Source organism: Crocodylus siamensis, chromosome 15 (assembly GCF_052110815.1).
Source record: "Crocodylus siamensis isolate JL-2025a chromosome 15, ASM5211081v1, whole genome shotgun sequence".
Taxonomy (NCBI): Eukaryota; Metazoa; Chordata; order Crocodylia; family Crocodylidae; genus Crocodylus; species Crocodylus siamensis.
In genome coordinates this window covers 39,973,119-39,997,826 of record NC_143409.1, presented here as the reverse complement: position 1 = coordinate 39,997,826, position 24,708 = coordinate 39,973,119, and the positions used below count along the sequence as shown (strand labels likewise).

Genomic DNA, 24,708 nt, shown 5'->3' with positions numbered 1-24,708 from the left:
TCCTGGTCTCCCAAACCACCATCTTTCAGAGGCAATCAAAGACACCCTATCTCACTCATGTCACACGGTGGGGAGGTGAGTGACGTGATAACGGAAGCACATGACTAAATTCTACTGCGCACGTTACAACAGCACTTTTCCGTCACCTTCTGTTTCAGCATCTCATAAGGAGCTGGGGGAGGGAGTGGCAGGGGCACTGGGGAGGGATGGATCCAGCACCACCCTACTGGGTCTGTTCTTCACCTCTTTTCTTCCCAGTTACTGGAAGCGAAGCTAGTTCCTGCCTGGAGCTGGGCTTCTAGTTTGACACCAGTGCCAGAAGGCAGCTAAAATGAGCCATCACTGATGCAGCACAGGGAATAAGGGAGTTGCACAGAACAAGACCATGAGTTTGAGCTTCCTGGAGCTGGCAGGAATGATGCTTGGAGGCTGGTATCTGTAGATTGGAAGGGGTGGGTGAGGCACTTGGAAACTAAATGGAGATCACACCTCAAAGGTGGAGGCTTGTTTCCAGGCCAAAGAGGTTGGGGAAGAGTGCTGTTGGTGTTGGCTGTGTTTGGAATTAGAAGTCAAAGGCAGGAAGAAGGTACAGAGAATCTTTCTCCTGTGCAGGGGTGTTTTTTCCACTGCTGCTTGAATGATCTTCAAGGAAGGAACGTGTGGTGGAATGTGCATGGGCAATCCAGACCTGCTTCCTGGGGTTAAGGAAGCAGCAGGGCTGCGGTAGGAATGGAAACATTGTGCCTATGTCAAGGCACCCTCCAGGAAGGGAAGGGGTAATATGATTTGGGTACAGGGGTCTGTACTCAATTGGATCTTCTGGATGGAGCTAAAAATGGTCTCTAGCACCCACCATAGCATGGAGTCGAGGCTTCCTAGTGCTGCTACATTGCATATGGACCTCTACAATGAGGCAGAGCTCTGCAGGGTAGGATCACAGGACCCTGTGACTTGATCCTCTGAGAAGGAGGGGCCTTGCAGTGTGCTGGTAAAGTAGGCACTAAGGTGAGCCCTAATCCAGACATCTGCTTCAGTGGCCAGCACCACTCCCCCTAAGCCAGGTTTCCAGCCTTTTCTCAGTCATCTAGGCAGGTCCCATATAACACAGTAGACATAGCAAAGTTCAGCTACAAGCACCAAGGCCTCAAACTGACAGTAGACTTGGACTGGGAGTATGTGGGGAGCAGCACATGCACCATACTGAGGGCTGGTTGCACAGGCACCCACCAGAGTCTCTGCATTGCTGCCCCTTCTGCCCTAGTGCAGTCCCATCTGGAGGCCATGGATGAATGACTAGGTGAATAGCCATGGTGAAATGACTAGGGTTGGGCTTACTACAAAATGGTGACATCACTACAGCAAGCTCTAGGTGGAAGAAGGCCTTCATCACTTCAGCTACCTGGCTGGGTGAGAAGCTCAGCAGGACCCTGAAGCTTCATCACACTGGATGGAGGCTGAACCCATCGATGGAAGGGGAGGTCAGTGTTGCTCCATGTGGCTTTAGCTGGAGACACCTATGCAGTGATACAGTAGTACACACCAGTAGCCCCCTGAGGCTTGGCAGTCAAGAGCTGCTGAGTGGTTGTCACAACAATAGCTGTGAGGATCCCCTTATGGTGCCAGTAGGGATGTTGCTATGATGTGGCCTGAAGTGCATCTGGAAAACCTGCTCTAGGACCGGGAGGCCAGGCATGGCAGTAGCAGGAGAGGCTTCCAGTGCTCAAATGTGGGCTTGTCCCTCCCCTAGCAAGGCTGCTGGCTGGCTGCCTTGGAGGATGCTGGTGGGATCCAGTGCTACAGGCACAGCTCTGAATCTCCTTTACTAACAATGACTCTGATACCTTTTTCAGGGCTTTCATTAGGTGAAATGAACACTTGATTGTGGGGTGGGAGGAAGAACAATGCTGTATTGGAGTAGATGAGTCTGCTTCAGCAAGCTTGCTACTTATTTCCTTCTCATGCTGCAGGAGACTCTGGTTTAGGGAAGTCAGAAGAAGAAATGGATAATTCTAGAAGAAGCTTTGATTTGAGATTCTAGTTGTAGTTGGATGAACCCAAATTAAGTGCTGTGGGCTGGTGGGGGAGGGATGCTGTACCAGGCTTGGGTGACCTTTGCTCAGATCCCACACAGCTGGAAGAGACCTTGCAGCAGTAGCACACTAAGCTGAGCCTGCATTGCTGTGCCTGCACCCTTGCAGCTAGACCTGAGTTAGCTTGGGGGTTGCTAGTAGGGGAGCTTCAGTAGTGGCTTGGGGGCACAACTCTAGCAAAATGTTTGAGATGCTGGGAAAGGCTCAGCTGGGCATTCCTGCCTTGTGCTAAGCTTTATGTTTTTTAGCTCTGCATTGGCTGCAGGCACTACAGTGTGGAAACAGCCTTGGCAGTAAAAGGACATTTTGAGGCCACAGTGAAACTAGGCATTGAATAGCTGCTAAAATGTGCCTTATGGCTCAGGAAACACTTGTGCATGTAGGCCTGCTTCCTTTGAGGGCAGGCTCAGCAGGGCTGAGGCTGCCTGATAGCCCTGCATCCTCCTTCATCCCCAGGATGAAGTTGGCTAAAAGCTTGGACACTTGCCAAGCAGGTGCTGTGGTTGAGCTGACCCTAGGAGGCCCTTGCTGAGCATACTCCATGCTGCCTATCACTCAAATGCCAGATGCTGCTGGACAGAAAGGCCTCTGCCCTCATCCTCTCCATTCCCTTTGGGAATGTCCTGGGAACAGATGCTTTGATTCAAGTGGCTGCTGCTGCTGGCTTGAGAGTACCTGGCTGGAGAGCACTAGTGTCTGGTGTTGATTTCCTTTTGTTGTTTGAAGCTACATGGTGAGATGTCTCTGGAGCCTTCTGGCTTGTAGCTGGGAGGCATCAGTCAAGTGGGGAAAATGCTTGCAATGGTCATTCTCTGTCCTCCCAAGTGTCCAAGCTGTACTTGGCTCTGCAGCAAGACTGCTGGCATCTCTTGCCTGACTCATGTAGGCCCCATCAGGCCTGGTGGTGGCTGGCCTGTGGCCTGGTGGAAGTGTGACTGCTAATAGTATATGGCTGGCTCACTTGGGAGGTGAACAGCATGCTCTAGCTTTGCACTGTGCAGAGCACTTGCAGCTTGTAGCTGCACAGTGGCTTTTTCAAAAGATTTGTTTGGAAGCTGTCTTCTCTCTGAGCAGCTGGCAACCAGGCCTTGCTTGGAAGCTCAAGCTGGTTGAACTTGAATGATGGCCTGGCATGTCCAGGACTGCTTGAAGCAGCTGCAGTCACTTCCACTATGTGATTTATTAGTGTTGGCACTTGGACTGTTAGTGTGAGGTTTAGAGACACCCCCCCCCCCTTAGTTAAGGTAACAGTCAAGTTCACATTATCTGCCAGGTGATAGTCTAACCATAGTACCCGTGGCCCTTGCTTCAGCCATGATGGTGTCAGGGTTGCTGCCTTCTAGTATGTCCAAAGGGAACTCTGTGCCTGTGGGGGGGAAAAGGGGGACTTGCACAGAAAACGGATGGAAGATCAAACTGTCTTGCAGCTGTGCTCCCTCTAGCATTTTCTGATCTTGCTTTCTAGACTACAGGAAGCTTTCAAACTTTCCAGTGATGCCATGGCTATGTTAGCCGTATCCAATCCCTCGTGGCATCACTCCTAGCAAAGGCTTAGTTGGTTAAAAGCCAGCCAGAAGCCTGAGATCCTCTACAGCTCCAGGAATGGGAGGTGCTAGCTGCTGTACTGTCCCAATGTGGACTTTGTCCTGAAGACTGGTCTCATCTGCGTGGGTTCGCTTGCAGTGCGCTGTCCAGAATAAAATCAAGCAAAGGTCCACCCTCTTTGGCTCCCATTTTAACCAATGGTTTGCATATAAAAACCTGTTCAGCCATGCAGAGCAACCTCACTGTCCTGGTCGTATCATGGCATCTACCTTGTCTTAAAAAATGGCTATTGTCCATGAAGAATTCTGGTGATGCAGAAAACATCTGAGGCCAAGTTGACTGGATAGGAGGTTCACGAGTGACATGCTCTTGTGAAGGAAGTGGCAGAAGCTGTAAAGACCTTGAGACATGACCTGAGATTTTTGTCTTCAGTGGGCCTTCAGTCGGCCTCCTAGGGAAGTTAGCTACTCGGCTAGGAAAAGAGTTGGTCTCCAAGTTGGCTGGTTTGGGGCCCTGATGACTTAGCAGTTAAGTTCATCTGGAAGATCCTGGAATAGATCCTGCCATCCTGTCCTTTCAAATTAAAGGATGGCTTGAGCTGCTTCCCTTCCCACTGAGCACAAACTGTCTACTCTTATGTAGATGAAAGCAAGAAATGGAAGGCTGTATGAGCCTCCCACATGGAGGGGAATTCTCCAGCTTCTGCCAGACCACTATTTAAGCTGGGAGAAAGTGACTGAGAACTTGGCCTGCTGTTCCCACTGTTGGTGATTTTTTTTTTTTTTTTTTTGTAGGGCTAGCATCTGTTCTGGCTGCTTCAGTTCTCCTGCCTTTGGTCTGGTAACAGCTGGATGGGCTTTGGACACTGGCATAAGATGGGGCTGAGCCCCTGGCAGTACCAAGCATGCATTTGGACTCCTTTTAAAAGTTTCAAGAGGAGGCTGGATGAACACTAGTCTAAGATGGTTTAAGAACAGCACTTGTGCAGGGGGTTGGATGAGATGGACCTTGAGTTTCTTCCCAACCTAGTAGTTCTACATACTGTTCAGGCTTGGACTCTTCCCTGCACTGAAGTTCTGTTTAGTGAATAGACTATTGCCCAGGCCCTGGGATATGCATTAATTTGGGCTATATGTGCATGAACAGCTCAGCATGCTCTTCACTAGTTTCACCAGAGCTCCCTGAGATCCCAGGTGTGAGCTTTTGGCCATTTGGCACCATTCTGGGATGAGGTCTTTCCCAGGCATAATCTTGCTTTCTAAGCATGGGAATGGAGCAGATTTCCATGGAATATGAGATTCAAACATTAACTTAAGGGGTGCATATAACCTGTTCACCTACTTCTGGTACAGAACAAAAGTTCATTGTGGTGGGGGGAATCACAGCCAGGATGAACTGGAGTCAAAATCACCCGGATTAAGAAGATGGTATCAGCAAGGCAAAGTAAGCATAGGCTGGAGTTGGCTCTAACATCTAGCCCAGCTGAATTAGCTACCTTGAGCCAGAAGCCTTGTAAAACTAGAACAAAGCTTTGGATACTAGGAGGGCTAGCAGGGCTGTTGCACTCACCTGAGCCCGAGTTGTCAAGAGGACACCCAAGGACTGTAGCCTAAGGGCAAGATCCACTGACAGTTCAGAAGGAAGCCAAAGGACCGGATTTGGGAGCCCCTGCAGCCGTATACGTGCATGTCTCTTGCAGTCCAGTTTATATAAGCTGGTCTCCTCACCCCCCTCCTTCAGAGGACACTGCGCTCTCTGAGGCTGGAGTTCCCTTCAGCAGAGAGTGCTGTCCAGGGTTAAAAGAGCATTATGCAGCCTGACAAATGGGGAGTTTCCTGTTCCTGCTCAGCTGCTGGGCAGGATAGAAGAAACTAATTCCAGATGTCAGGGGAAGGGGGCGGGGGGTGACTCTGGGAAACTTTATAAACTAACAGTCCCTATGTATGTGTGGAGTGTAGCCTGACAGGAGTTTTGAAACATGACAGCCCTAGTACCTGGCAAGGAGAAGTGGGGACTCTGTTCATCTGGGTCTCTGATTTGACTAAGCAGCCTGGTGGTTTTTTGGATGTTCCACTGGTGCAGTGGGACCCGGATAAGCAGCCAGGGGTGGAAGGAGTGGCCTAGGGCTCTGGTCAGTAAAAAGCAGTAGCCTGTGGGGGCAGAAAGGCCTCTTGGAGTCAAGCTCCTGCTGAAAGGGATGCTGGCTCCATACACAGCTGTGATTCCCAGGTCCACCAATGTCTTGCTCTGTGATGTCTGGCTGGGTGGTGACCTTCCCTATCCTTTGTAAGGACGGGGGTGGGGATCATCCTCTGTGTTCTTCCATAGCCCCAGACTTCTGTGGTTCATCCTTGGCTTCTGAGCCAGTTCACTAGTCAGCAGAAATTAAACTTCTCCAGGCCACCAGCTGGAGTAGCTCTGTATTAGGAAGAACTCTGTGCCCTGACAGATTGTGTGTGCTGGGCTGGCATCTGGGAAGGATGAGGATGGTTCTGGCTTTGTAATTTATCCCTGCCCCGGGTTCCTCTTCACCTTTTGGTGATTTTCAAATGCATCCCCCCACTCCCCATTTGAATGGCTGCCAGCTGGCCTGTTTGTGAGGCTCTTCAAGTGAATGAATAGGCACAGTGAGCTTGCTCAGACTCCAAGCTTAATTAGAATAGAGAGGGCCTTCCTAATTGCCTGCTGTGCCATGCACATGGTATGTGTCATGTCCATCTTCCCCAGCGTCAGAGAGCCAAAGGCTGAGTGGACCAGTCGATTCTTGTTCTCCCTCTAGGTGAGGTAGTGGCCTCCATCATAGGCAAAGCTTTGCCCATATTTACTACTTGCTCTTTCTGTTCTGAGGTTCTGCCAGACCCCACTTGGGACAGGAGCCCTTCAGCATTCTGGGATCATCTGGATGATGCAAAACTTACATGAAGGATATTCTAGTTCCCATAAGACTCAATTCCAGGCCTGGCACATGCAACTGCCTGCAGTAGCACAATTCGATTTTCCATTGAGTCTCCTGGGAATGAGTTTTTTTCCCGCCCCCCCCTTTCCACAAGTGTTTGACTCGCAGGAGTGTGAATTCCCTAGTTTCTTTCTCCAAAAGAATAGCTGAGTGCACTCCTAGCTCAGCAACCTCTGGACCCAAACACCTTCTAACCTGCTGTGGCTGCTGCTTTGTGGGGCTCCTCATCTTGGCCTCTCTTTTTAAAGCTTGAAGGTCTTGCCTTGTGATTGAACCAGCTTCCTCCCTTTCCTCCCCCGCAGTGCTGCCAAGTAGGGCTTGGAGCAAAACAGGCATCCAACCAGCATTGGAGGAAGGAAACTTCAAGTGAAAGCCCAGCCCCTGGGCTTCCTCTGTTAGGGAGGAGGAACTTCCAGCTTCCAAAGCTTGTGAAAGTGGGAGGTAGAACGTAATTCTTCCTGGATAGACTGTAGGACAATGTCAAGAATATCTGGATTCCATGCCATGAGGAAGCCACAGAAGAAAACTGCTGCTTATAGCTGGACAGATAGGTATTGGTGGGGCTGCATCTTGACTCGCTCACTGCTGCCACCACTAGAGACCTCACTTTGAAGCTCTGTTGCATTTCATCTGTAACCTGCTGTGGATGGCAAAACTCCAGTGCTTCTAAGTATGAATTGAGTGATTTTTCTTCTGACCAGCACATACAGCTGAGGATCCCATGGATTGCCTGTAAAAACAAATTGCAGGTCTTGCTGCGTGACCTGCAGCTTGCTGCTCCATCCCTTGGAGATGCTGCAGCACAGGTTTACTTACCACTGCTGCAGAATGAGCTAGGGATGGGCAAGATGGGGCAGCAGCCTAGAGAGCCAATTTAATGGTAGCCCCCCCACCATGGGGGAGTTTATGGTTTAGCGGCATCCCTGTACCATGGTAGCAATAGCTGGGTGCAGGGACACTGTGCTGATGTTGCTGCTGTGGCAGGCACTCACTTTGAGTAGTGGGGACAGTAATATTCGGTGTTCTGTCCTTTTGCTCTGGCACTTGAACATTTCCCGCCCCCCCCCCCCCCATGCTTTCTGGCAGGGGCTCTGGCTAGGGTGCAGAACTTGTTAAGTCACAGCTCTGCAGTCAGACCACTAGTTTTTAAAGTGTCAGGTCTGCACAGCAAAACTTCGGCAGGATGAAGGGTGAGATTCTAGTTCTCCAGTGTTGGGGTGGAAAATAGCTGGCTGCTGCCATCACTTTTGTACTACTTGCAGCAAATGGGCTTCTGCAGCACATGGATCCCAGGGCCTTGGGCTGAGCACTGAGTGCAGTGTGCTGGGCTTCCAAGTGGCTTGCAAGCTACCACAGACCAGATTCAGACGTTATAATTTTACCTGTAAGTGATCAGAAACCACTCTAGACCTGTAACAGAACAGAAGCTTTTGGCACACAGACTTGTTTAAAAGTGGTGGAACCTGGTCCAAGGCTTGCCTGCGCATCCCCCTCCCCCCCCCCCCCCCCAAGGTGGTGGTGGGGGGTGAATGTGTGTTCTGTTTGCTGCACTACCTACAGAAAACTGTAACTCGGATCTTTTTTTTGCCTCTGGCTGCTTGAATCTGTACCTAGCCATAAAGTTCCCTCTTGACAAGGGAGTAAGCCTCCCCACCAATGTTCAGCATAGCCTTAACTAGCTGAACTTTCACCTGATCTCCAGTAGACCTTTTCTCAATGGGGAAAATCTCTGCTGTGTGGGGAGCTGGCCTGGTGACTAATATACAATGTGTTTGCTTGCAGCAGTCATGTTAGAACGTGGTTGGACGTAAAAGGAGTAGCTGTGATACATACTGGGTGCATCTACATGTGCTTTAATGTGCTGTAACCTATTTTTATGCTTTTGCTACTGCACATTAAGGCAGCCTAATACAATACCTCCAATGTGAGGTATCTTAATACGCATTAGGAAAAATGCATTAATGCACATGTAGACGTGCCCACGGACACTTTGCAGACTGGAAAGCATGGGAACTCACGCATGCTCTGTAGATCCTATACAGACAAATCTGTAGGATGTAGTAATGTCTGCTGCCAAGTAACTTCAGTGAAGCCTTGGTGTTCCTGGCATTCTGAAGCCTGTAACTCCCATAGGGAAGACCCCATGTGGCTGTATGTTGGATGCCAGTCTTCTACCTACACAGTGTTTGCAGGGGATCCAGTTAGAGCATCTACACATGCCTGCTCTAAGCCTGGGAGAAGAGGCTTGGCCTAAGAGATGAGGCACTACCTGCATTGTCATCTGCTACAGAAGTTCTGCTCTTCCTTCGGTGAGCCCTTCAGCAAGAGGGTAGCAGCCTTCTCCAGCCGAGGAGGGAAATGTCCAATACAGAGCTCCTAGTTAAAACCAAATGACAACATGGGGTACTGTGTGGAGTGCTTTTTGCTGGATCCAGTAATAAGGGAGCTGCTAGCCCAAGCAGTAATGTGTGGGGTTTTTTGGGGGGGGAGGGGAGGAGGTTTTCTACTTTGGTATCAGAGGCCTATGCAGCCTGTTGGTGGAAACCAAGGGTTCTGGTCTTGCCCATCTGGAGTTCAGGTTTAATTGGTGATCACTTTTGGGATCTTCCCTGTATCAAACCAGGCCACTCTAGTTCTAGAGGCTGTGCAGACTTGGCCTGCCTTTAGGCATGTGGCGCATCCAGTTTGAAGCTTCCTCTACCCACTCTACTCCTAATGGATGAGTTTACTGAAGTACAAGGAATCTTCTTGCATCTTGGGGGAAGAAAGCTTTGAAGACACTGGGCACATGACAAAAGAGCCCAAAGAATGGCCCTTCTGGGCTGAGGCTGCACTCTGGCTGGTGCTACACTGGCCTCTGGGTGGCAGCAGTCAGCTGGCAGGGGGTAGTTTTCCAGAACTCCCCTTCCTAGATGGGATCATGCCCAAGGTTTTTGGGGGTAGATGCAAGGGAAGGAATGCAGCAAGGAAAAACTTTTTCCTGTCTAGTTGAATAACAGTTATTTTTGCACAACTGGATCAGCATGCACAAGCTGTTCTAGTGGGAAGAAGGACATGGAATTAAACACCTTTCCCCTCCCCAGAGGTACTCTCAGCTGAGAAAATGTTAATGTAGATGAGCAGCGCAGGTGTCAACATAATGTGTTCCTCTGACCCTAGGAAGCATCTGGTTCAATGAGCCAATGGAGAGCCATTTGCACTGTGCCTGTGACTACTGGTGCTGCAGTGCTAAGGGGATAGGGGAAATTCCTGACTTCTGTCTAGCAGTACTTCCTTGCTGACTAACTTGGGGCTTGAAAGGGAGGAGCAATTGCTGAAGTGCAAACAGTGAGGTGGTGTAGGAAGTCCCATTCTGCTGCCATTCTCCTAAGAACATAACGAGTGCCAATGCTGGGTTAGACCAGTGTTTGGCCTATCCCACTATTCTATCCCTAACCGTGGGAGAGCATATGGTGTGTGTGATCACTAGAGATATATATCAGACCCTCCCCCCTGACATGCACCATTGTCTGGTTTAGAGATGCTTTGTGCTGTGAGGAACCATCTCTACGCCTCCCACTGTCCTGAGAAGCCAAAGGGCTTTCTTTGCAGGGATCTGCTGCAAAGTCCTTTTTAAACCTTGCTGGCCACTTTGAAAAAGGGCCTCTGGCATGAGAGATGCTGGGCGTCTCTGCTGCAGTGTTGCCCAAAGCCTTGCTGAGAGTAGGCTGTATTCTTCCTGTGGAAGGGAAAGAAGTGGATAGACTGGTGGGCCAGAGCAACCATGGAGATGTCCCCTCTTGTCCCAAGACCTGCTCTACCAGGGCAGATAACTATTGTCTGGGTATTGTGTGGCTTGTTGTTTGTTGTTGTTGTTTTGTTTTTTTTGTTTGGTTTTTTTGGTTTTGTGTTTGTGTTTTTTTTAATTCTGGTGGTGCAATGGTGGGTGTTAGAGATGGGCACCCCAGTTCATGGACAGCGAGACCTTGCTGTTGGGGGAGCATTGAGGATACCTCATTGCATCAGTTGGTGAGCTATAGTCCTGACGGTCTGGGATATCCCTAACTGTGCCTTGCATGTCCTTATTTCTAGGACCCAAGTAAGAATGACTAGTCCAAGATTTGTTTGTCATGTCTTCAAGGTATGAAGACTTCCACTGCCTCAGTCCTGGTTGTTGCGGTGGTCGCATACTCCTGGCCTGCTTAAACTTTTTTGGAACAAAGAATGTCTCTCTCCCAATCTTGTAGGCTGTTTTATTATGTGGCCCCAGTAGGTACATGGCAACTGGTATGCTGGTGTCTTTTTTTTTATAGGTGTGATGTGGTGGTTATGGCTAGCCAAGGACCATCCTTCTCAGATTTAGGACTTAGAGTCCTTTAGAACTCCCCTCAACCCTCCCAGTGAAATGAGCAACCTTATTCAGCGATGCAAAAAAGCACCCAAAGGTAGTGGAGAGAAGCTTATGTCTCCTTGCAACGCCGGTAGAAACTTCCCAGGAAACAGCTGAAGTAGTTCACTACATGTGGATCTAAAGGCAGACTGGTCAATTAGTTACTCATGGATTTGGATCTGAAGGACACATTCTGGATGTCTGAATGTGTATGTTAAGAACAAGACTAAGATGTGGTAGGTCTCCAAGATTTAGTTGTCATGGTCTCCAAGGCATGAATTCCAAGTCGTGCTCTCACATGGTCAGGCTGGTATTGCCAATATTTATCCTGCCCAGGGGCAAAAGTGGGGGCTTTGAGTTGTTAGACAGCAGTAGTTACTTGCCAGCAATATGCTATGTCAGCACTTCTGGATCCTTGGATGAACAAAGACTTAACTTTCTCCCTAAAGCTAAATACTGATCCTAAGTACTAAATAAAGAAAGCTCCATTAGCTTAAAAGACTTTTACGAAAGAGATCAGTCTAACTACCCTTTTTCAAGCATGAGCTTGGCTGTGCAAAAAGCCTTGCTGGAACTGGGAATCTGGCATGCTGAGTAGCACTGATGCACTACATCTGCCTTGAGCAGCAGAAACTCCCAGTAGGATGATAGCATCATCCTAGAGTCCCTGCTGGTCACTGGCACTGGCGCACAACCCTCCACGTAACCTGTATGTGGTGGAAGATGTCCTGATTCCTGGACCCTCTGGTCCAGCTGACATTGGATCACAGCTGTGGAATGGCTTTCTCTTCCAGATGCGCTGGTATCCTCCCTCTGAAGCTACCCAGCAAGGATGGAAGTCTCGTCAGTTTTGTTAGCTCTTTGGTAAGTATCTTGCTTGAGTGGGATGGATAGGTTCTGGATCCTCCTATTTGTGGCTGCATGCAAAGAGTGTTCTGTGCCCAAAGCTCTGCTTTTGAGTGGGGCTTTCACATATCACTGCAGAGCTGATGGGGCAAGATTTGGATCTAAGGTTGGCCTCTCCTACCCAACCTGGCTACTCTCAAAAGCTCCTTCTGCATCTTGCTAGAAGATGCGAGGCCTGGAGTTATGGAGTTCCTGTTGCTGTTGGCAGTCTGGCTCTGCTGCTTGAGTGAGTTTTGTCTAAACGCAAAGAAGCTACTAGTGACTACGTTGGGTCAGTAAATGACTGTTTTGGGTTGTCACAGTAAGTGTTGGCTTGGAGCTTTGTGAGGATAACTGGTAAGTGCACAGAGGCTGAATGTCCTGTTGGGAAACTCCTCCTTTGCCAGGAGGGGTGCCTCTGAGCCACATAGTCTATTGCCCGGCTGTTGCACTGGGGTTGGCAGAGACTGACGTCACTTTCATCAAGGTGCTTGTATTGAGTTTTGGCAGGATGCCTTGCAGTCCCTTGCTGATTTGGACCTAAGGGCCACCCCAAAATAGGGCTCCACTGTGCTGGGCACATAATAAATCTGGTCACAAGCTGGATAAATCTGCCTCCCACCCACAGGGAAGGGGTGGCATGAACTGGGCGAGGACAGCCAAACGGCATGTTGGTACCATGACCTGGGAGACAGGAGTTGAGAAGGAATCCTCAAAACAAAAAAATGGGCAGGGCAGTGGGTAAGCAGATGAGATGGGCCTGAACTGAGGCCGAGATGAGGAGAGGGCTGTCGGGGAATTCTGAAGGCAGAGGTCCTGATCTGGCCTTGGGGAGAGACTAGGCCTGAAGCAGCCGTGCTACTGGGGACGGGAGGACTTCCCAGTGGTGCCACAGTGGAAGCTTCCCCTGCACAGCTTGGAGGGCTGGGAGAAAAGATGAAGTCTTTCTGGGTCCCAGATCACCCCTTTGCTCCAGCGCAGTCTGCTGTCACCCCCACCAGCTGGCAGTGGCTCTTCCTGCTGCTCAGAGCAGGTCTATGAACTCCATTGCTCCAGGCTGTCCTTCAGGAAGGAGGTGGCGGTTTGCTGCTGGTATCTTCCACGTGTTGCTTGGGGAGGTGACCCACTACATTCTCTGGCTGGAACAATGGCATGTGGAGTTGATTACAAGACATGCTTAGTAACACCCTCCTCTCTTCCTTTTTCTTTTTAAGAGTCTCTTCTTGGCTTGCATTCTTCCCTTTTGTCTCTCCATGGAGCGATTGTGCCAGGGATGAAGCAGTGGATCAATCAAAATCCCTTTGGTTTATTTTGTAGGTATCTGACAAGGTGCCAAGTCTGCAGTAACCTCACACTTCTCCTTTTACGGAGCTGTGGGATTTCCTTCCCCTTCCCCTCAAAGACTGTGAAAATATATATCTGAACCCAACTCAGTGGACTGCATTCTGTGTCTGCTTGACCCCCTCCCCTCACCTGCCTCCCTTCCTGAGGCTCCATGACTGAGTTTCTCCTTTCTCCTACACTGAAGCCTAGTTGGAGAAGCTCAATCCTGGTGGTGGACAGGTTTGTACCCAACGAGACACTGGTGCCATTGGAGGCCTTGCTGTTTCCAGAGCAATACCCAGGCCTGCCTTGTCCTAAATGTTTGTTTATGCAGCTCTGCCGAAGGAAATGAAAGACAATCGGTTTTGCATGTTTTTCTGGCATGAATTAAAACACTTAACTTGTGTATGTGAGAGTGTGTAAGTTTGTTTGTTCTAGCATTTGTGTAACCATAGCAACAGGTCTTGGCCTAACTATTGATCCATCAAGGTTTTTCATCTTGCTTCTGTGAAGACTTGGCTTTTGAAAAAATTTGCTAACTCTCCTTGTCTCACCCATTCTCTGTTCACTTCCCCTCCCCTCTTCCAGTACAACCAGAAGAATTTGAAAAGTGTTTCTTTTTTTAAAGTGTGATGCACTGGGTTTTTTCTTGTCTATTCTCTCCAGTTTTTTAAAGTCAGGGCTTTTTTTTCCTCAGACATATAGAATGGCTGTAAAAAAAAATATATATATATATCTAACCTCTTCCTAACTTCCCCTCCCCCCACATCCTTCTGATTGGAGAGAATCCAGTCTTGCCAAATCAGCCATCCTTATGGGAATACCGAACAAAAAAAAAAAAAAAAGTACGAGTATTTTTGTACCATGTGTAATAAGGAAATATTTATGCATCAAAGAGTTTCTTGTGTGTTTTTTGTGTGCAATTAATTAATTATTATTATTATTATTATTATTATTATTATTAAAGAGAAATTGTAATCCTGTAAGATAAGTTAATGTTTAGTTAAAAGCTTGAAAGGAAAGGATTGTTTTTGTAATAATGATTCTGTCGGGCATAGTAAACAAATTGTGCAATTCTTGGTTTTTTTGTTTTAGCATCTTATTGCTTGGTATTGAAGTGCTTTAAGTATTATTATTATTATAATTATTATTATTATTATTATATACAACCATGGCTCTTGCTTGTATTAAAAGACTTGAGAATAAGTTGCTATAATTGCTGATCCTATGAGAATGTGAAACTGGATAATATATAAAATGCAAAAAAAATCCCCCCCAAAACCCAGAGGCTGCTGTGACTTTCTTGTAGTCTGGTGTCTCTTTCTTGTTCTGTTGTCAGGGATCTCTCTATGCCTGTTACTAAAGTTTGTAGCAATGGTGCTGCCTCATATTTTTTTTTTTTTTAAAGTGAAAACATTCTTTTCTATCTGTGCATCTCCTTGGGATGAAGCAGAAGCTAGGCATAGTGGTAGAGCTGTGCAAACTGCTCAGACTTGTGTGTGTGCTGGAGTGACTGCAAAGCAGTGGTGACTGACTTGCAGCTCTTGAGGCTCTAAATGGCTGCTTTTTTGCCTCAGCCAAGATGTACTCTGTGCGAAGCTGTCTTTGTTTGCAAGTTGAAGGAGGCAATGCCCGAGTGTGCTGCCCAGCTCGTGTGTGTGTGTTGGGGTGGGAGAGATGTGGAGGAAAAGCATGAGGACCAACAGCAGCTCAGTTGGTTCTTATCTGTCCAATCTCTTTCAGCTAACTTTTTCATGCCAGTCTGCCTCTCAGCAGATGACGGCAAAGCCTGCGCCTCGGCACCAGGAATGTCTGCTGCTCTGGAAAGCCGAGTGGGGACAGGAGAGATCTCCATAGAAGGAAAATGTCCTCCACTGCTGCACTCTCTCCCAAGATGGCAGCAGTGCTCTTCCCAGCCTGCAGCTGGGAGCAGACTGGCTTCATGGGCAGCACTGTGTCCTCTGCCCTACAAGTACAGAGTGCTCCAGAAACAAAGGCAGTGGGAGAGCAGCCAGGACCGCTGCCCTGGCATGAGCAACACTGGGCTGCTCTAGCCTGACAGCTGAGCCAGTCTTCCATGCTCAGTCCCATAGGCTCAGCCCCTAGTCACCTTCCTGCCCGCCCCCCCATCTGACTTGACCTGTTACCCTTTTCAGGGCTGCTTGTACTAACAGCAGCTTGGGACAGTCTCTTGTTAAACTAAGCCAGGATCTGGCTAAGAGCTTAAATGCTGTAGCAGCCCTTCTGCAGAAAGGACTTCCTGCCCCACAGTGCTTGGAGCTGCATACCCCTCCTCTGCCTGGGAGTCTAGCCTGCCCTGGCTCCCTGACTAGGTAAGGAAATAGGCCACATCCAGTGGGGAAGGTGAAAGATATAATGACTTGTCTTCCTAAAGGCATCCATTCTCTCCTTCCCAACCCCCTTACTCCCTAACATAATCTCGGGTGTAAGGAGGGGGTAGGGACACTGCTGAGGTTGCTTTTCATTTGCTATGGTGTGTGTCTTTGTGTTCCCCTTGTCCTGTGTGCTTTTTGGCTTCGTGAGATGGGAAAAGGTAGACTTTCGGTCTATGGCATCCCTTGCTGGCTTCAGTACTGCCTCCCTCCTCATGCCTGTGTGGGAGTAGGGGCTGCTGTAATGGACTCTGTCCATTATCCAGTGGAGCTTTGCTCAGCTCTCCAGAATGAGGTCTGTTGCTATGAATAAGTGATGCCAACATAACCAGGCATGTTGAAACAACCACTCAGCTGGATGCTGTTTTTGCAAAGGGAGCAGACCCTACTGCTAGACAACCGCCTGGTGTGTACTTGCTGCAGTGTGACGAGGTGGTGCCCTCAGTCAGCGCTATACTGAAAGGTAGTGTTTCTAGGGAATGTAAGCTGGAGTGGCAATGGGGTAGCTGGGAGCAGAAGTAGGCTGTTGTTGCTAGCTTGATCTGTAAGTGCTGTCATTTCCCTTCAGAGTGGCATGTGTCCTATCAGCATGTGTGAACACATACAAAAGCCACTGTTCACTTGCTGCTTGGCTACACTGCACCTAGCAGTGGTTGGCCTTCCCTGCCCTTGGCTTTTGCTTGCTATTCTCCACCTGGTTGTGACTAACCCTACTAGAGTGTGAACAGCCAGGAGCTAGAAGCTCTTGTGACTGCTCCCATGAGGCAAGAGGGGTATCTGATGGTGGGATGGGACGTTTTGGGGCGGGGGGGGAGGGAGTTGTCCAACCTGAGGCCTGGCTAACTCATGATGCAGCTTCTCAACTGCCTCTTAAGTGGCTGGTGGGGGCTCTGCTCTGCTGTATTTCCCCTGGCTGAGGTGGTCCTCTCCCTTGTTACCCACAGGGCTATGAGATCCCTTCTGGGATCAGCTCTGTCTGGCAAGGTCTTTGCTCCCAACTGCAGAGATTCCCACTCCTTGGGCTTGTTTGTTCCTTCTCCCCAGAGCAGGGGCCAGTAGTGAGGGCAGAGCAGGGCTGCTTAATAAATTTAAAAAAAAAAAAAAAAAAAAATCAAAATATGGTTTAAAAAGTCAGTGCTAAAAATAGGCCTTCTGGCTCCAGTGCCTGGGAATTGACTTGCACTGACGTCATCCCTCCAAGCGGGGCTGTGGGCAGCCTGAGCCAACATGCCCATGTGCAGGGACCCCTGCTTCCCTCTCAAGGAGGCCGAGGGCAGCTTCCCCACCAACCCCGCTCTGAGTGCAGCTGAGAGAAACAGCCAAAGAGTGAAAGCAGCAATCCCTGGCCCACAGCAGCCAGGCTCATGCTGAAAGCCTGAGTCCTTCTGCTGAGCTGTATCCTCCATAGTGTGGTGGAAGGAGGAGGGAGGGATGCAAGCAGTAGGAATCTGTGCCAGGGCCCTTGGCTTATAGGACAGGGGTGGGGAGAGCCCCTTCCCTATCCTGTCTCTTCTGGTTGTCCAAACCCCAGCAGGCTGTGCCTTGCCAGAGTTTGGGCATCTCCCTGGCTTTCCAGGGCTTTAATTCACTGTGGTGTCCCTAACTTGGGTGCTGGGGAGGTGATATTTAGCCAATTCCACATTAAAACTCCTTCCTTACCTTGGCTCTGCTCCTCCGTTCCTATCCTTGCTACCTCCCCACATGGGCTCAGCCCCTTCCCAATACAAATACCTGCTCCCCTATGCCCTACTTTGATCTAGGCTATGCATTTCTCCTTCACCTCCTCCCTCCTGCCTGCCAGCTCCAGCCACATCTCTCAGCTTTACTCACTGAAGCATAAGCTCCCCCTGGGGAGAGGCTGGGGCCCAGCACTGGGACAACATGGGGTTTTAAATTATAGAGGAGATTTTTCAAAAACCTTTATCACACGCATTAACATGGACTGGGCAATGAATAATTTATGCCTGGCTCTATTAAGCTTTTACACTGGGACACGCACACACAGCAGAACCTGTGCTGGAGCAAAAGTAGGTCACAGCAGCTCCAAAAGCCTGCCTTCATGGTGGCTGCAGTGTGTGCATGCATGACCCTGGTCCCTGTGCCTCCCTCTGGATGGGCACATGTTGGTCCTCTCCCTTTGGGCCCAGCGATGGCAGTGGCAGTGCTACCTCTCCTGCTCCTGGCCTGTCTCCTGGGAAGGGTGTCCCAGCCCTGCCCAGCTGGGTTGATGTTTTCACCCTTCCTTTTTGGTACTTGGCAGAGGAGCAGACTACACCCCGTAGGACATGCCAGCTCCCACAGGAGTCTGGGGCCTCCCAGAGCTGCTGACCTCCCCTCTTCTCCTCCAACTGGGTAGGGGAGTTGGCTGAGGGCTGTGATGGTCCCTGAAACTGGGCTGTTTGTGCTAGGTGTCCAATTCAAAGGCCCATCATCTCCCTACTCTGGGGGCTTTCTCTACTGGTTGAGCTCAGGCCATCTGTGGGATAGCTGCACCGCAGTAGTACAGACCCCTCAAGCAGGCACTTGTCCTCCTCTATACCTCTGATAGCCTTCGCTCCCTCACCCCCCCTGCCCCCATCTCCTATCCTGGGCACAGCTGATAGGTGGCTATATCTATGGGGGGCTAGCTGGGGGACAATGGGGAAGCCCAAGGCCCCTGTAGCCCCAGCAACTCACTGGCTGCAGAGGACTCTCCTACCCAAGCAGGTAGCTCAGTATGCAACCTGCTCCCCTGCCAAGCCTGCCTTTGAACACCTGCAGTTTTAAAAATACACTAAGGTGGGAGGCTTGGCCTTTGCCTTTCGGTTTCTAAGTCTCTAACTCACATTTGGGCCGTAGTCTAAATTCCCACACTGGCCCCATTCTGCTTTCCTAGATCTGACTGTTGGCTACTTGAGTGTAGTGACTTGCCTCTGCCTCACGTTCTGGTGACTGGCTCGATAGAGAGCCCTTGGGAGATGCAGGGACCCAGAGTGCTTGATTTGTCCTTCCCAGGTATAGAATAGAGTCCAAGGCCCCAGGTAGCCACCAGGCCCTTCTAGTAGGGCCCCGCAGCAGCACGGCCAGGCTGAGTGCAATGGGACAAGCGCCTTTTGTGCTGGTTAGGCACAGACTGGCCTCAGCTGCAAACAAGAACGTGGTTCCTTCACTGTGGGCCTCTGTGGCTAGTGATCTTCTGTGAAAAGCAGCAGGGGCTACCACTGCCTCCTGGGAGCTGTAGGATACAGCCCTGTGCTCTCTGCATAGAGGAGCTGGCTACCAGGGGACCCTACAAGGGGAGCAATGCCAGCTCCAGAGTAAAAATCCCAGCCACACCACTGAGGCCTTTCACTTCCAGCATAGCTGGCACACCAGGGCCGGCCTGCCTCCTCAGTGTTGTCCTCTGTCCTCAGGCCTGAGTTTAAGTCACAGCTCCAAAATGGGGTGCAGAAACCCATGGAAATGTAAATAGTGATGCAACAAATTACCAAGTGAATGATGTACACAAGGCTGACCTGACTTAGTGAAGGTGCCTTCAGGGGAGAGGTGCTGTGCCTGGATACTCGCTCACCACCCCCACCTCAGATAGCCTGGCCTTTGTCTGGAACCCCATAGGGACAGTTCTTAAATGCACAGTCCACCACTAGCGTCTTGCAAAGGGATGGCCTCATTAGCACCATCTTGCATGTCAGGAAGCTGAAGCACAGACTGATACCATGACCATCCACAGGCCAGGCAGCAAGTGGTAGAGCCTGGAGTCCAGGCTGGCGGGCCAGTGGTGCCATTGTATTGCTATCTGAAACCTTTAGAACCTCCCCCTGGATCAAAGGGCAGTGAGTTGAACATCCTGCTAACAAGTCCCTGAGGGACAGAGAGTAGACACTACGTGCATCTACACATGCTATTAGCAAGGAGCAATAAACTCCAGCACATGCTGCACTGGAGTTTATTGCTCCCAGGTGCACTGTTGGAACCTGCACCCAGGACTGCAGCACGTTGGTCCAGGTCAGAGCAGCCCCAGCTGATAGAGAGTCTGGGGTGGGGTCAGCCTGGGGCTGCTCCAATCCAGCTCAACATACAGTGGGGAGAGTGGCTGTGGCACAAGGGAGCTCCAGTGCAGGGGTAGCTGGCAGGCAGCCCCCATGCTAAAGCACCCTTGTGCCTCAGTCAGCCCTGGTGTCTATATGTGTGCTGCTGTGCATGGAAAAAAACTCTGCAGCAAGGTTTTACTTGTATTTACAATACCACTCTGCTGTGCTGTGGAGTGAATTAGTTTCCTGCAGCCTAACAGGGCCACATGTGTAGACACAAGATGTTCACTGTGCAGGTAATTGATCTACTCAACAGTAAATGTGTTGTGTAGACATGCCCACTGTCTCTGAGGTCCTGCCCTGAGCTCTGAGGACAGCCCTCTTAGAGTGCAACACTAGCATCTGGGGAAGTTACTCCAGCATGAGGTAAGGCCTGAACGGAAAGTACAGCAGCTATTCCAGAATAACTCTACTGGTGGACACACCTAATCCAAACTGAGTTAAAACCCATCAGAAAAATGCCAATGCATAAGAGCATCTCCACAGGGTAGTATCTTGGCATAGCCAGGTCCAAAATAAAGGTAACGGGGGTGTCCCTGCATCACTTCTGGGAAAATGGTTGCAGAACAGTTAAGCTGAGCTGGCTAGTGATGGTGTTTGGGAGTAGAATTGGGTTGGAAGATTTGATTACCTGTAATTTTTTTTTGTTATATCCAAAGCCTAAACTTTTTTTGGAGGAAACCTATCAGCGTTAAACTCTTTTGTAGGGGGAAGGTTGGACTTGCTACCCAGCCTTGGACAGGAAGGACACCCCTCCCCAGAACAACCACCAGCCTGGTGATCCCCTGGCATCTGGGATCCCTTGGTTCAAATCCCTGATCAGGATTTAAACCAGGGTCTCCTGTGTCCTACCTGAGTGCCCTGAACACCTGCTGGTTGGTTACACTGAGGTGGCCTTCCCCACCTCTAATACTTTTTGAAAAGTTTCTAAATATTTCTGTCTTAACCCAGGACAGAACCAGGGGACAGGGAACCCCATCTCCTGCCTAGCCCTGTTGGGAGTGTGGGGTGGATGCTGGGAGAGGAAATTGGAGTTCAGTGCAACCCTCTGGACTAGAAAGCAGAGGTCCACCATGTCCCGCCTATGGGACATCCATCATCACTGTGTCCACCTTATGTAAAGTGCTGGGACGCACCTGGTGCCTTCCCCACTGGGCAGAGCCAAGCTGCCATCTAGTGGTGTGCTATAGGGAAGCACAAACCGGAGTCCACTTTGCTAGCCAGTACAAGGGGCTCCTTGTGAGCCTCGCAGCCTCAGCTGCTTGATGCAGGATCCTGCCCCTAGCATTTGTAAACTGTCTGGATAATAACAATCAAAATGCCTAGCAGTTTCCAACTGGTCTCCAAAAATTTTGTAAAGACAGCTGATACCCTTATTTCCATTTTAGAGATGGGGAAATTGAAGCAGAATGTGTCATGACAGCAGCGTTAGGACATCAGAAGAAACTTAACCAGTCCTCACACCCTTCCACCAGTGTCCTCTAAACCCTCGTGCTGCAGCCTACCTCCATCACAACCCCACTCCCCTTAGCAGTGCCCACATGGTGGAGCAGGAATTGCTCTTTTTGCAAGCCCATGGCATTGAAGTATGCAAAGAAAGGAGCTACTGTAGCAGTGACTGGCTGCATTACCTGTGATGTCAGATAAAAAGCTTTTCCAGTCTGACCAAAATCAGCAGGGCTCTTATTTCCTTCTGGAGCCTAGAGCAGCTCCTGAATCTCTGGACTCAATCAGAAACAGTCTTGAGAAGTTTGTGTTACAGACACACAGCAAGACAGAGCAAATCCACCAAAGTGGGGGCGAGGCCTCCCTTTGCTCAGCCAGCCGGATCTCACTAGCAATCAACACTGAGACCCTATGGCCCAGGAAACCAAATCTTCTCATCACCCAGCCCAAAGGACAACCTTGTCACCAGACCAGATCACTGTCAGAATGTTATCCAAACCCCATTTTCTTGTGAACATAGCTGGGCAAAATCTTATGGCTGCTCCCTTGTTATGGTGAATACTGGTATGTTCACCAGCACCAAAACTTCCCATGACTTGATATAGAGCTGGTCTCAGTGTTTGCCTTAAAAGAAAAGCAAATTAATACCTATAATTTCAGAATATTTTGTTCTGCCATTGGCAACAATGAAATGGTTTTGTATTCTGATTCAAAAAGACTTGTGGGCATCATATCTCTGCAAATAACAAAATACTTAAAAATGTTTTGACATCTAAATAGAAGACTATTGCAAGCTGAACAAGTGTTAGCTCTGAAATTCATTTTTCTTTCACATTTTCAGTCAACCAAAACCATGAAACACCTTTGTGATTTGGGACAACTGGGAATAAACAGAACTGCAAATTTTGGAGCTGCTGGAGGACCAAAAAACCCCCCCAAACTTAAATTTGCCTGGCTTTTTTACGACAGCAATTCCAACAGTGAGCAGCTCCACTTTCTTCCTTAGAGAAAGGAAGCAGGGAAAAGATAAAGAAGAAGAATGATGGGAAGAGAGAAGAGATAGGAAAAGAAACCACAGAGAATGACTCACCCCAAGGGCTCCCAGGAGCTTCTAAGGCACAGAAATGGGAATTTTTTTTTGTCATTTTCCTTGCCTAGAGCTTGAACAATAAAAGATTCGTTAGTCTGAACTAGTGCCAAACCTCTTCTTCTATGCTAAGGACAGACATTACACGTAAACCAGTTTAAGTGATCAGAAACTGGTTTAAACCTGTAACAGAACAGATGTTTAGTGCACATAAACCAGTTTGAAAATGGCTGAAACCAGTTTGAGATAAACCTGGTTGAATGTAGTATCAGACTTAACTGATTTGGGTCAAACCAGTTTATGCAATGTCTGTCCCAGACCCCTTGCTGGTTTAAGATAAATCAAACTCCCCCAGCATCCCAGCATGCTCCCTAACGGGAGCTCCAGCAGACTGCAGGCACAGCAGGTCTGCCTGGCTTCCCCCTTAACCCCCTCCCTGCTCCTCCACTGCTCAAGCAGGAATTCTCCACTCCCTCCCATCTCCCACAACACTGACCCCAGCCCCACTGGACCCTAGCATGCGGTATGCTAGCTCATGCCAAGAAGTACAATGTGTGTGTGGGTGTGTGTCCAGTTTCACTGGGACAGGCAGACAGAATAGTGACTGCATAGGGCTTTTTGGAGCTAATCAACAGGTTAGCTGGTAAGTTGTTTAAGAAGAGTTTGAACTAATGGAGAGAGTCTGTTTTGCTGATGAGGTGATAAACACTGTTATTATCCCCCTGCTGGCTTGCTTGCCTGCCAGTTTGCTGCAGATAGTATAAAGAAGCAGGGAGGGAGCTTGAAAAGCTCCATATCATCAACAGATGCATGCACTGCACACCTTCCCTTGCCTCAGAGTGATAGCAGGGCACTGGGGGCTGGCAACACTCCCACTCCTTGAGCACCCAGCAGGGAAATGCCGGGGATGGTGCAGGCAGACCTCCCTAATCAGAGTGTCCTGCCAGAGCCTGGCCATGCTCCCCTAAGCTCAGCATTGTGTAAAAGAAGGGAGGGCTGCTCTAATGCCCCCCCAGCTTCTAGCCTGAGCCACTGCAGCAGGCATGTGCCTGAATTTCCTCAGTCCAGAGAGAATGTGTGTCGTTTTACAAACCAGTTCAGCCTAGCCAGGTTAGACTAACCTGCAGAGATTGAATCAATTCAGGATCAGGCTTTTTGAATACCTGTCCCTAGCCCTATGGAGGGGGGATGAGTTTTCTGTGAGAATCAGTTGCCAAGGAAGGAAGACACTGCAAAGAGCCTCCTCTCTAGAACTTGAGCACAAGGACCTACACGCTCACAAGATCTAGCAAGCAGAGACCTAGAGAGTGTGACTGGTTGGGGCAAAGACACAGTGATCTCTGAACTTGCCCCCTGTCCTTTATTTGTAGTCTGTATATCTGAGGTCATAGACTTTCTGATGTCAGTGCATTCCCCACTGACTTTGCCCAAGGCCTTGCCAAAGGTCTCCTGTGACATCACTGCTACGCACTCTTCCTTGCAAGGCTGATGTCCTGTACTGATGGCTGTTTGATGGTTTCATCCTGCACCCCCAGGATCACCCCAGCTGCTCACTGCCAGTTTTAGGGATCAGGGAGACTACACCATCATACTGCAGAGGCTACTTCCCTGATCACAGTAAGTTCAATACCCGTTCAAAGATGTTAAGGCTGAAAGGAACCACTCAGTTATCCCATCTAGCATTGTCTAGCTCACAGGCCATTGAATTTTCATGCTATTTCTCCTTGATAACTTGGGTTTGACAAAAGCATGTCTTCCATGTCTCCTTGCCCAGGCTAGCCTTCCATCACCCGCCTCCCTGTGAAATATGAAACATCATAACAGAAAGAAGTATAATTCAACATCCTACATGCCAGACAACTCTGAAGTAGATAGACTGCTCCAACTTCTATCTGAGCTTATTTTGCATAAAATTAACTTTTCCAACCAGGAGATCTTACGCTACCTTTCACAGCTTTCCTGTGAAATATTAATTTTCATTTCCACCTGGGAAAAGTTTTACAATCTTTGCACTCTCCTATGCCGGAGGAAGGACACATGTGCCTGAAAGCTTGCAAATAAAGACTTTTTTTTTTGCAGTTATCTAGTTGGTCTCATGAAGGATATCACATCCCCAAGAGTTCTAATTACTTTTGCCTGCAGACCAACACGGCTACAACCTGTATCTGTGTCTTCCATATAGGCATCCAAGCCTGATCTGGGAACATAAATAAGATGGAGACCCTACCACTTCCCTTGAGGTCTTGTTCAGTGGTTCCTCACCCTTTCTGTTAAATGTTTATGCCTTCTTGCTGATTTGAATGTCAAAGACTTCAGCAGTCCAGCTATTGGTTCTTGTCCTGCCTCTTATGGATTAAGGATATTTTTAGATAGCACTGGTTCTTTGGGTAAATCTGATATCTTTTAATAGACCAACTCAAATAGCTTGAAAAATTCTTCTTTGCAAGCTTTCAGGTAGGTATAAATACTCTTTGTCAGGTTCAAGAAGCACCTGCAGTTGGACAAAAGCATCGGCTTATGTTATTAGTCCAACACAGCTACAAC

The 24,708-nt window shown here is 49.1% G+C and overlaps 1 protein-coding gene across 6 annotated transcripts in view; it reads left to right on the top strand.

The window, feature by feature from the left end:
• The window catches only part of RBPMS2 (RNA binding protein, mRNA processing factor 2), a 56,768-nt gene extending 34,567 nt beyond the window's left edge, over window positions 1-22,201 (top strand). For 2 of the 6 annotated variants that reach the window (XR_016439357.1, XM_090029222.1), the window contains 2 exons: window positions 11,755-11,824; window positions 13,163-14,129. Coding sequence is in view for 4 of the 6 variants with exons in the window: in XM_090029222.1 (XP_089885348.1) it covers window positions 11,755-11,817 (63 nt within the window). In the remaining 2 variants the exon portion in view is untranslated. Of the gene's footprint in view, window positions 1-11,754; window positions 11,825-13,059; window positions 14,130-21,918 lie in introns of those variants that run through there. The other 4 variants (XR_016439356.1, XM_090029221.1, XM_090029223.1 and 1 more) reach the window with 3 other exon arrangements.
• Window positions 22,202-24,708: the final 2,507 nt, after the last annotated feature.